The sequence below is a fragment of the Lepus europaeus genome, chromosome 21 (genome assembly GCF_033115175.1).
Source record: "Lepus europaeus isolate LE1 chromosome 21, mLepTim1.pri, whole genome shotgun sequence".
Taxonomy (NCBI): Eukaryota; Metazoa; Chordata; class Mammalia; order Lagomorpha; family Leporidae; genus Lepus; species Lepus europaeus.
In genome coordinates, this window is record NC_084847.1 from 3,118,689 (window position 1) to 3,130,971 (window position 12,283).

General features: G+C 50.9%; 1 protein-coding gene across 7 annotated transcripts in view; it reads right to left on the reverse strand.

Moving 5' to 3' along the window:
• Window positions 1–277: 277 nt before the first annotated feature.
• Window positions 278–12,283, reverse strand: part of SRL (sarcalumenin) — a 65,752-nt gene continuing 53,746 nt past the window's right edge. For all 7 annotated transcript variants that reach the window (XM_062179958.1, XM_062179955.1, XM_062179954.1 and 4 more), the window contains 4 exons: window positions 11,688–11,783; window positions 6,638–6,754; window positions 5,674–5,907; window positions 278–2,870 (listed from right to left, as the gene is read on the reverse strand). In XM_062179958.1, coding sequence (XP_062035942.1) covers window positions 2,059–2,870; window positions 5,674–5,907; window positions 6,638–6,754; window positions 11,688–11,783 — 1,259 coding nt within the window. In that variant the 3' untranslated portion in view covers window positions 278–2,058. The remainder of the gene's footprint in view (window positions 2,871–5,673; window positions 5,908–6,637; window positions 6,755–11,687; window positions 11,784–12,283) is intronic.

Genomic DNA, 12,283 nt, shown 5'->3' on the forward strand with positions numbered 1-12,283 from the left:
AAGCCACAAGAAAAGGAAAATAGAGAAAAGAAGCATCCCGGGGCGGGGGGACACTGATAATACAACAACTCCCCCCCCATAATATCCATACTTACAAGTCTGTCAGCTTCGCTTACCCCACAGCAGCGATGACATCACCAGCTACAGGGCCCATGCAGTTCTGCATTTTTATTCTCCTGGCTGCACAGAGAAAAACAAGACATGCCAGAGGCAGCTCCTGGGCGTGGAGGAGGACGGGAGGGGCAGACTCCTGGGGGCAAATGAGGGAGAACGAGGCAAAGGCTTTTTTGTTTTTTAATGAGAAGAAAAGTCCAAGACAGATTCCAGCTCATTCCCAGGTCATTAGGCTCCTTGGATGCTCCTTTTAGAACTTGCTTTTTTTTTTCCTGGTTGACTTGCTCCTAGGAAACAAGTCCTGGAGACCTGGAGCCGCTGGTTTTCCTGGGGGAGGTTCCAGGCGCTCCACAAAGCCAAAAGCAACATGCACCAGACCGTTAATGCTCCTGAGAAACAGGAATTCCCAAGTTGTGGCTCTGGGTGGCCCTCGTCTGACTGCCTTACACTGCTTACACTGCCCAATCCGCGGAGCGCCTATCGCTCTGCCCCCCCTTTCACTTTCCCTCTGGTCCAGAATGACCTCCTGGTGCCGGTGGGTCCTGCTCCTGCTTGCTCCCAAGAGAACCCCTCCAGGCAGCCTTGGGCCATCTCCTAGACTGCACAGACCACTCCCCATGCACCTTTCACCAAGAGGCTGCTGCTCCCCCAACACCCATCCCCTCTGCCCAGTCTGAGATGGCAGCGCAGGCTGGCCATGGAGGACTCATACGGGTTCCTCCTCTCTGGATGTCACCTCCCTAGCCTCTCTCAGACGATGTACTCACAGGCACACCCGGCGGTATCTGAAGGGCCTGGCTTGCTGTGGTTCGTTCACGGACGTCTGCACCAAGTGCAGGCAAGAAGCCTAGCTGTGCCCAGAACCACGGGGCTGGTGCTGGTTCTGACTCTCCTAGGAGATTCCTCCACATGTTAAGTTTTGGTGCATCAGGGAATGGAGAAGAAAGGAAAGGAAGAGCCGTGGTAACGGAAACCGGGAAGGAACTACCCCTCTGCCGAGCGTTCCCACAGAGGAGTTGTGGAAACAGTCTCCTCTTCAATTCGGGAGTTGCCGGCTGCCCAGAGACGCCCCCTGTGCCGAGGAGCAAGATCTCTGTTGTCTGCTCGGAAACCCAACGCCTTGGGATCTGAGTTTTCCAGGACATGCATTAGACAAAGACACACTGCAAACCAACTAACCCTCTGAGCCCTTCCACTTCCTCACTCCAGTCACCTCCGAGGGGAAAGTTACCCAAATCCGCTGACCACTTGCCTGCCGGCTGGGACCCATACAGAACGGGCTGCTCAGCAAGCTTAGACAATGAAGTCAGAGAAAGGACCTTGGGGAAGGCAGAGCCTTGTCCTAACCCGGGACCTTTGTTCTCACTTGGCACTTTGGTGCCACCACCACCCCACCCCTTGGGGAACCAGAAACAGGACCCAGGGGACAGGCTCAAAACCCAGCCCGATTCAGACCCCCAAGACGCACCCCTGTTGAAAGTGAGTACAAGCTCAGGAGGAGGCTGGGGGCTGTGTGTGTGGAAGGAAGCGATGCGGGCCTGAGCACTGGTTATCACTCAGGTCCTCACTACCTGCCCAGCATACAGGGAAAAGGAACTTCAGCTGCATTTAGCTTATTTGCTCCTCGGTGATTCAGAAGTGTACACTAGAATTTAGCTGCTCTCTGTCCCTCCAAGGGACCAAGGGAGGACCCAGGACAAGCAGAGGGAGCCTGACTTGCGTGTCAGGCCTCCTAAGTGAAGCCACAAGACAAGCACACTATTATTCACAGTTTCCACTCTCCCCCCAGACCCGCCATCCCCCCACCACTGGCCTCAAGGAACTCCCACACTTCCAACGCACGACGATTCTTGCAGTGTGGCTCAAAGGGTTAATAAACCAGGACTTCTCAGACAGGACACAAGCTCATTCACCCACAGAAGCTGAGAACAGCTACACCACAATCTAGTGCTTCTTGTAGCGATTCTTGGGGGTTTCGCCACACCCTGTTTTGTCACAGTTGAGAGCACCTGGATTCTTCCCGAGCCCAAGGCTCCCCAGGAGGCTGGGCAGCTCCTGGGTGATGGCCCGCTCGATCTTCTCCAGGAAGCAACCTCCCATGTAGGAGCACTGCTGGGAGAGGAGTTTGAAATTGGAAATGGGATTGATGCCAAAGAAGTCCTTATAGGCCTCGCGGTTGGGAAGGTCAAATTTGCTGACATTGGTCTTTGCCAGGATGGTCTTGAAGATGTAGAATTTATCCGGATCTTCCACAATGTCCTTAAAGACCAGCTCCCCATCACTGAAGAAGGTCATTTTGTCCTTGTAAGTCTGCAGGTAGCGGTCGACCAAGAGGGCGTGAATACGCACCCGGATGGCGTGCTGGCGGATGAAGGCGATCTTGTTCTCCAGCCTGTTCTCAATCACCTGGTTCAGGTCTTCCAGGAGGGAGATCTCCTCTCTGAGAAACAGCTCACGGTGGGTGTCAGGCTTATATTCCTGTGGCCAGAAGGAGCTGACGTACACCCTCGGGGGCTCCGTGACGTTGATGAGAGGGGCCAAGCTCCAAAAGAGAGCCCCGTAAACCCGCATCAGCATCTGTGTGGCCAGGTTGTCCGCCTTGTTCAGGATGATCCTTATCTGGGATTCGCGCCCCTTCAGCTGACGGAAGAGGGTCTCCAGCTCCAGGCCCACATCCAGCTTGGTGGGGTCGAAGACGACAAAGATGAGGTCAGCTCTGTCGATGAACCACTGGCACACGTCGTTGAAAGGGTAGCCTTTGGGGGACGGGAAGGAGAAGTCAAGCTGAGCCTCACTCAGAGACCCTTGTACTTTCTTTCAGAACCAAACCATCCCACAGGCGGAAACAAGTCAAAGCACTGGGGATTTTCTGGGTTTATGAAGAGTATTAAAGACTCAATCACATATCTCCTGCCCCTCACCAACCTTTTAACCAAGAACAGCCTGATCCTTGCTCTAATCTACAGTGAATTCCAAATCTCCAGTGAAGCAAAATACATGTTCAAAATGGAGATTTTCCTCCTGTCTAAAATAAATAAATGAGTGAATACAAAAAATAAAAAGACCTGGGGCTCACTAGGCTAATCCTCCGCCTTCCGGCGCCGGCACACCGGGTTCTAGTCCCGGTCGGGGCACCGATCCTGTCCTGGTTGCCCCTCTTCCAGGCCAGTTCTCTGCTGTGGCCCGGGAGTGCAGTGGAGGATGGCCCAAGTGCTTGGGCCCTGCACCCACATGGGAGACCAGGAGAAGCACCTGGCTCCTGGCTTTGGATCAGCGCGGTGCGCCGGCCGCAGCGCTCCTACCGCGGCGGCCATTGGAGGGTGAACCAACGGCAAAAGGAAGACCTTCCTCTCTGTCTCTCTCTCTCTCACTGTCCACTCTGCCTGTCAAAAAAAAAAAAAAAAAAAAAAAAGACCTGGGGCAATGGCAACAATGCTGAAAGACAGAGGTCAGAGACTTGGAAGAACACAAGAGGGAAGGTGCATTATTTAGGGGAAGAAATGAGAGTTCAGGGCCAGTGTTGTGGCACAGCAGGACCCAGCTGCCCACTTCCCATCCAGCTTCCAGCTAACGTGCCTGGGAAGGCAGCAGAAAATGGTCCAAGTACTTGGGCCCCTGCACCCATGTATGAGACTAAGGTGGAGTTCCAGGCTCCTGGCTTTTGCGTAACCCAGGCCTGGCCACTGCAGCTAGTGGGGAGTGAACCAGCGGATAAAAGATTCTTTCTGTTTCTCCTTCTCTCTGTCACTCTGCCTTCAAATAAATAAATCTTAAAAAAAAAAAAAAAGAAAAAAGAAAAAAAAAAAGAAACGGGGCCTCATGTTAGCAAAAACTGGGTGAGAATTTGGGCTTTTCTACTGATCGGTGTTTCTAAACTCCAGCATTTTCACTACCAAAGACAAGAACAATGACCTAAACTGATACAAATACTACTGTGTTGCCAACCATTTAGGAGAGCACAACTAAAACTGTCAGTCACACAGCAGGGACTCATTATTTCCAAATACCTTTAGGGCCAGTGTTGTGGCTTAGCAGTAAAGCCGCCACCTGCAGTGCCGGCATCCCATATGGGCGCTGGTTGGAGTCCCGGCTGCTCCACTGCCAATCCAGCTCTCTGCTGTGGTTGGGGAAGCAGTAAAAGATGGCCTAAGTCCTTGGGCCCCTGCACCCATGTGGGAGAAGAAGCTCCTGGCTCCTGGCTTCAGATCAGTGCAGCTCCAGCCATTGTGGCCATCTAGGGAGAGAACCAGTGGATGGGAGACTTCTCTCTCTCTTTTTCTCTGCCTCTGCCTCTCTGTAACTCTGCCTTTCAAATAAATAAATAATTTTTTTAAAAAATGAAATTCCTTTAACTTCTTAACCTTCTGTTTTCTTTTTTTTTTTAAGATTTATTTATTTATTTGAAAGTCAGAGTTACACAGAGAGAGGAGAAGCAGAGAAAGAGAGAGGTCTTCCATCTGATGGTTCACTCCCCAGTTGGTCACAAAGGCAGGAACTGCGCTGATCCAAAATCAGGAGCCAGGAGCTTCTTGTGGGTCTCCCACATGGGTGCAGGGGCCCAAGGACTTAGGCCATCTCCTACTGCTTTCCCAGGCCATAGCAGTGAGCTGGATTGGAAGTTGAGCAGCCATGTCTCGAACCAGCACCCATATAGGATGCCGGCGCTTCAGGCCAGGGCGTTAACCCACTGAGCCACAGCACCAGCCCCATCCCTTCTGTTTTCTTATTTACAATGTGAGGAAATACGGGATACCTGTCATGAAACACTCAGATTTTTTTTTATAATGTCCAATTACTGATGCCTAAAATCATCCAATGTAAAATAAGGTCAACTTACTATTATATTTATTAATGATTATTAATGATAATGATTGCTACTAATAAAACAGTGTTTAGTTAGAGCCAAAATGGCATTATCACCATGACCAGGCCCATGGTCAGATGCACCTCTGCCTGCCATGCTTGGGACTCATCTCTGCAGACAGCTCGCACAGTGGCAGTTCTCAGTGGCCTGTGTCACAGCCTCATGCCTTCCAGGCCCAAAGTGGCCTCCCCTGCCACCTGCAGGCAAGTAGGCCTTGCCCTACTTAGGTAGAAGTACCCTACTTAGGTACCTCTGATAAAGCAGAAACAGGAACAGGAAGAGTTCAACACAGAGCAAGCCCAAGAGCCTCAGACCCAATTCAGCCCGTTGTCAAATACACCTGGCCTGGCATCCAGCTAGCCCAGGCCCTCGACTAGCCAGGACAGCCTGGGCTCCCAAAGACAACTCTGCCCAGCTTGTACCTCCAGGAGACGCCACAGAGAAGACTGGTCCTTTCCCCCGGAGAAACGCCGATCGTGGCCAAGCCAAACCCAGCCATGGGAAGTGGAAAGACGAAGTACTCCAAAACCCAGGGGTACCATGGTGAAAACAAGGAGGGGGTGCAGGCAAAGGTTGCGTGTCCTGGTCTTGGACAACACCAGCCACGTTTCCTCTCCCCTGCCCGCCTACACCCACTGTCAAAAACAGTTTCCTAAGGCAGAGCTCGCGCTGTCCAGAAATGAGAGCTAAATTACCTCTTTCTTGCTGCTTGCGGTTCTCAATGATGCCTGGTGTATCCACAAAAGTGACACGCTCCAGAAGCTTGTGGGGAACCTCGATGCCAATCAGCTTCTCCAGGAAGTTCTGGCCAAACTTCTCAAGGGGTGAGAAGGAGCGGGCGCTGTCGGCAGCCATGACGATGCCCTCTATGGTTTTCAGCTTGGGCCCATGCATGAGGACCGTGAACTCGGAGGTGGTGGGCTCGGCGCCTGCACACAGGGTGAGAACCGGGGGAGCACAGTGACCTCTGGAGCAGACCTACAGCTAGTGTGGGTGAGGAGGGGCGTCTCAGGGAGGGTTTTGTCACCATAATAGGATGTGTTTGCTTAGACGGTAGCTTCTTGTTAATTGTAACACAAGATTCGCGATTTTAGCCAATTTTAAGTGCACGGTTCCGGGGCACTAAGTGCATTCACACTGTTGTGCAGCCATCAGCACCATCTACACTCAGAACCTGCACATGTTCCTGACCTAGCCTCCATTCAACAGCAGCTCCGCAGGGCCCCCTCCCCAGCCCCTGGAAGCCAGGGTTCTACTTTCTGTCTCCACGAACTTGCCCACTGCAAGTACCTCAGCAAGCAGAATCAACAGTCCTTGTTCTTTCGTGTCTGGCTTGTTTCACTCAGCACAGTGCCTTCAAGGTCTGTCCATGTGCAGCCTGGCTTAGATACCTGACCGCCTGATGTGTGCTGACAGCCGGGGGCCCTTCCTTTCCGAGGCTGACTGGTACCTCGTTATATAGGTAGCCCACATTTTGGTTATTCATCCATCCACTGCTGGACATCAGGTTGTCTCCATTTTTTGGCCGTTGTGAATAATGCTAGTCTGGTACTGGTGTAACTTCCAGTTTGTTTTATGGGCTTTTCACAACCACAGTGAAGACATACAAAAATGTTTTATATTTCATAGCACTTTTACCTACACACAAAAATCTATTACCTGTATAGAGCTGGTATCGAGTGTTTTCCAACCCAAGGAGGTAGTTTATCATGGTGGATTTACCAACACTCCACGGTCCCAGGAATAGCACCATAGGCTTGGAAGTAATTTCCCCATCTGTGGATAACAGGAGTTAGAAACAGAAGTAAACTAACAATAGAGAATAGCATTGTATCCCATCAACCCTCGTCCAGCTGAGTTGGGGCATTCTACATGGATTAGACAGTGTATATGGCACTCAGCAACACTTGCTACAGGAGTTAAGATGCCACATGGGATGTCCATATCCCTATCTTAGTTCCAATGCCACTTCTGATTCCAGCTTCCTTCTGGTGTGGACCCTGAAAAGCAGAGAAGATGATGGCTCAAGTGGTTGGGTTCCTGCCACCTACATGGGAGATTCAGATTGGCTTCCTGGCTCCTGGTTGTTATGGACATTTGGGAAAGAAACAGAGGATGAGGATCTCTCTGTCTTTGCCTTTCAAATAAACAATAAAAGTAAATAAATAAAAATTAAGTCAAAAAATGGCAGAAGTCATTGTTTTGCCCTTGCCCATACCCATGGCCCAGCTGCCTGCATCAGCAGATCTAAGTGAATTCTCTGAACACTGAAGCAGGGCTCACTGTGGGTGAGGTCTCCTGGCCCCATAAGAAGGAGGGGAGGGGGGGAGGACAGAGCTTCCACACGGAGAGAAGTTAACTCTGCTGTCCAGCCTGATAGCCCAGAAGACAGGATTTGTGTGAAGCCCACCAGCTTTCCAGGCTCAACTCAGGCCCCACCTGTCCCCAGCCTCTGCAGCTCTAGCTGTGGCTCCTCAAACCCTCACCTCGGGCTCAGTCCAACCAGCCTCTAGGATCACTTGAAAATATTGGCCTCCTGGGGCTGGCCATGGGGACAGTGCATTAAACCACAGCCTGTGATGTTAGCATCCCATATCAGAGTGCCAGTTCAAGTCCTGGCTGCTCTACCTCCGATGCAGCTCTCTGCTAATGTGCCTGAGAGGGAACAGGAAGAAGGCCCAATTACTTAGACCCATGCCACCCACATGGGAGACCCAGATGACTTCTTGGTTCTTTGCTTCGGCCTGACCTAGCCCCAACATTTGCAACCATTTGGGGATGGTTGAACCTACACATAAAAGATCTTTTTCTCTCTGTCTCTCCCTATCTCTCTGTGTCACTATGCCTTTCAAATAAATAAAATAAATCTTTTTTTAAAAAATTAGCCTCCAAGGGGCCAGTGCTGTGGCACAGTAGGCTAAGCCTCCGCCTGCAGTACCGGCATCCCATATGGGCACTGGTTCAGTCTCAACTGCTCCTTTTCCGATCCAGCTCTCTGCTATGGCCTGGGAAAGCAGAAGATGGCCCAAGTCCTTGGGCCCCTGCACCCATGTGGGAGACCTGGAAGAAGCTCCTGGCCCCAGGCTTTAGCCTGGCGCAGCTCTGACCACTGTAGCCATCTGGGGAGTGAACCAGTAGATGTACAACCTCTCTCTCTGTCTCTCCCTCTGTCTGTAATACAGCCTTTCAAATAAATAAATAAAATTTTTTAAAAAAAATTAGCCTCCAAAGTCTGTGATAACTTTGCCAGTGTCCAAGACTAAACACTGAACTGGGGATCCTTGGGTTCCTGGGCCTGTGCCCAGATGACTCCAGAAGTCATGTTGGGGAGAATTCCAGCAAGGGTCATTCCAAAATTGGGATCCCTAATAAAGAAAAGCAGAATTCTCTGGTGCTTTCAAAACTGGGGGATAGGGCCGGCACCGTGGCTCAATAGGTTAATCCTCTGCCTGCGGCGCCAGCACCCCGGGTTCTGGTCCCAGTCAGGGCGCCGGATTCTGTCCCGGTTGCTCCTCTTCCAGGCCAGCTCTCTGCTGTGGCCCGGGAGTGCAGTGGAGGATGACCCAAGTGCTTGGGCCCTGCACCCGCATGGGAGACCAGGAGAAGCACCTGGCTCCTGGCTTTGGATCCCCGTGGTGCGCCGGCCACAGCACGTCGGCTGCAGCAGCCATTGGGGGTTGAACCAACGGTAAAGGAAGACCTTTCTCTCTGTCTCTCTCTCTCACTGTCTACTCTGTCAAAAAACAAAACAAAACTAAACAAAAAACTAGGGGACAGGGAGGGCCGGGCAGGCTGCAGTCAGTGTCACTGCCGATTCACAGGCCTGGGCCTCCCCCCCACCCCCCAGCTCCTCCCTGGACTGAAGCTCTGAGGATCAGCTCTGCACAATGGAGCACTAAATTCCCCTGATCTCTTCGTCTCCCTAAGCCTGGGAGACAGTCCTCAAAACAGTTGGCCCCCGGCACAGCCATTTCGTGCAGTGGCTTAAGTTACTGCTTAGGACATAGGTACCCCATATTTGAGTGCCTGGTTCAAGTCTCAGCTACCCTGTCTCTGATCCAGCTTCCTGCAAATGCATTGTTGCTAGGAGGCAACAAATGGAGTTCCGGGCTCGTGGCTTCAGCGTGGCCCAGTCCTGGCTGTTATGGGCATTTGGGGAGCGAACCAGTAGGTGGAAGATACCCCTCTCTCTCACTCTGCACTTCAAATAAGATGAAAATAAATAAATACGATTTAAAAAGAAAAGCAAAGGCCCTAATTTTTTGTTTTCATTAATTTCTTATTTAACGTCTTGATTCATAAATCAGTAGTATAAAAAAGTAAACAGGGAAAGGCCTCCCATCTCTGCCCCCAACCTGCCTTGACCATAGCCAGAAAAAGGTAACACTGCTAATTCCCTGCATGTCCTGTCAGATATTCCGACACACATTTAAGCAGTAGCCACAGAAACCCACACTCCCCAACTTGTACAGGGCACGGATATGATACACCTCCTGTCGCGTACCTTTGTTGTGATGCACTGGTTCTCTTTCTGGGGTGACATTTGTGACATCCTAGAGGACCAAGCTGCTGCCTCATAAATAGTAGGTACACCTATGTAACCTCCAAGGGCTGAAATGGCCCTAGTCCTGCCTGCCTAGACACATACAGAGGCCACTCCCATCTCCGTGGATGTCAGCTCCTGACTTGCCGGCAGGAAGGGAGAGGATGGCTGAGAAAGTAGCAGGAGGTTCCAATCAGAGCCACCGAGATTTCACAGAAAGTGGCTTCACCTGCTTTCTGGACGTGGGGCCCACAAGCACGGAAGACAAACCACAAACTGGGCCTTCCCTGGACAGCTGCCGCCCCAGCTCTCTACAGCAGGGGGCAGCGCGGGCTTGTGCAGGCGAGATCACACGGGAAGCTGGCGGGAGACTAGGGACAAGGGCCAAGTGCAGAAAGTTGAGACCAGGAGCTGGGAAGCCCTGGGGCAGCCGGCAGCCTGCTTGCGCTGTTAGGGATGTGGTTTCCTATTTGAACCATGCCCTTGGTCTTGAGCCGGGAGAGAAGGCAGGTAGCGAGGGCGGAGCAGAGCCGCTGGGAGGCTGTGGAACCTCCACCAAGATGTGTGTCCTCTCAGGAGCCGGGAGAGAACTGGCGGCTGAGGGGTGGGGCTTCCCTGGGAAGAGAAACAGGAAGTCACAGTCCTAGGTCCAGCTGTGTGACTGGGAAGCCTGCACGTCTCTGGGCACCAGGTTGCGCTTCTGTAGAGTGGGATAAATATGAGAAAACTTCAAAAAATTCATGGAAAATCCACGTTATAGAAAAACTATGCATGGTTTTATATTTCCTGGTACAGAAATAAACTTGTCTTATAATTTCATCTTCCTTGACCTGTTGGAAGTCACCTCTATGTATATCCTGGGACACTGCTACTCACTTATTGAGATAGAATCAAATGAGATCATGTAGAAATAGCCAATTAACATGGGAAGAGATCTGCCGTACCACTCACAATCAAAACAACCTGGATACCACTGAGAGTGTTTCCACAGTGGCGTAACAGTAAAAAGTGGCACTCACCTCTTTAACAGTAGGAGCTCTCGTCCACTGTTACTGTGAGCACAACTGGATATAGTCTAAGGTAATTCAGCAGCAACTATCAAAACGTTTAATTCCAATGTTCCACTTTTAAGAATTTCTCCACAAATATACTTGCATGAGACACATACTGATTACAGTAGTGTTTGGGTCATTTTTAAAAATGGAAATGCCCCATTATCCATCAGCCAGGGACTAGTTATACAGAGCATGGTGGATTCGTGCAAGATAGGGGCAGGCAGTAACAGATGAATAGGGTGGTTCTACCCACACACGTGCACATAGACACACACAGGCACGTACGTGGACATAAGCACATGCACACATACATATACATGTGCAGACACACACACTCAACATATCCCCATGCACACAGATGCACACAAGCACAACATCTGAGAAAGGAAGATATACTCCTGTATGCTCACACACACACAGGAAATGCCTGCAAGTATTTACAAGCAGTAGCAACAGTGGGTGCCTCTGGGAGTAGAAATAGAGAAGCTGGAAACTAAGAAGAATTTTTACTCTTCACGTATGAGGAGATCTTCAAAAATTCCATGCTGTCTCCCTTTCTCTATGCCTTTCAAATAACACTTTTAAAAAAATTCTATGGAAAATGTACATTATAGGAAAAGTGTACAAGAATTTCAAAACTTTTGCACCAAAATAAACTTATCTTTTAATGTAATTTTCCATGAACCTTCCAAAGTATCCTCATATACTATTTTGCAGTATTCAAAAAAATTAATAACAAGTATTTCTTGTTTTATTAATTTGAAAACCAATTTTTAAGAGAATCCAGGCACAAGAGAAGCCATCCAGGAAGGGTGATAGGAGGAGAGGAGGAATCCAAGCCAATCGGGGGATTCAGACCTGAGCCATCAGGGAGTGGGCCTGTGGGAGCTGAGACCAGAGCCGGCCCTCCTGAGGCCCAAATGCTTCGAAATGAACACTTCCTGCCAGGCCCTCGCAGTGCCAAGTGCTCCTCCGTGACAGGGGCAGCTCACAGGCCTGAGGCTGCTGTCCCATCTGATCCTTGGGAGAGCTCAGCCTCGCACACCTGTGTGGGTAACAGGGGAGTCCCAGTGGGTCAGAGATGTGACCCCAACCCTGGCCAAGGCTGTACCTGTGATCTCGTGCTGCCGCAGCTCATTGTATTTGTAAGACTGCTCCAAGGGCTTGATGGATGAATGGTAGATCTTTCGAAGCCGCTGCAGTACCGCTGGGGACAGAGAGGTGCGGGGGAGAGCATCAGGCAGGGTGCACTCCAGGCAGCCCCTTCACTGTAGAAGGGTCCCACCCCTTGGGCAGCTCCACCCCTGCCTGGTAGGAGCTGGGGCCCTCGGAAGCCCAGCAACTCCACTACACATTACAGTGTGGAAGAAGCTGGTGCACAGCCCGACCCTCAAAACTCCTCAGACCAGAGCGGGTGTTTAACCTGACAGTCAAGAGGCCCATGTCCCACATCAGAGTGCTGGGGTTCAAGTCCCAGCTCTGGCTTCTGACTCCAGCTTCCTGCTAATGCAGGGAGGAAGCAGGTGATGGCTCAAGTACTTGCATTCCCACCTAGGACCCAGAGTCTCTGACTGAGTTCCTGGCTCCTGGCTTCAGCTCTACCATTTGAGGGCTTTGGGAGAGTGAACCAGCATATGACAGCTGTCTGTCTGTCTCTTTTTCCCTCCCTCCCTCTTTCCATATCTCAAATAAACAAACAAATGAATA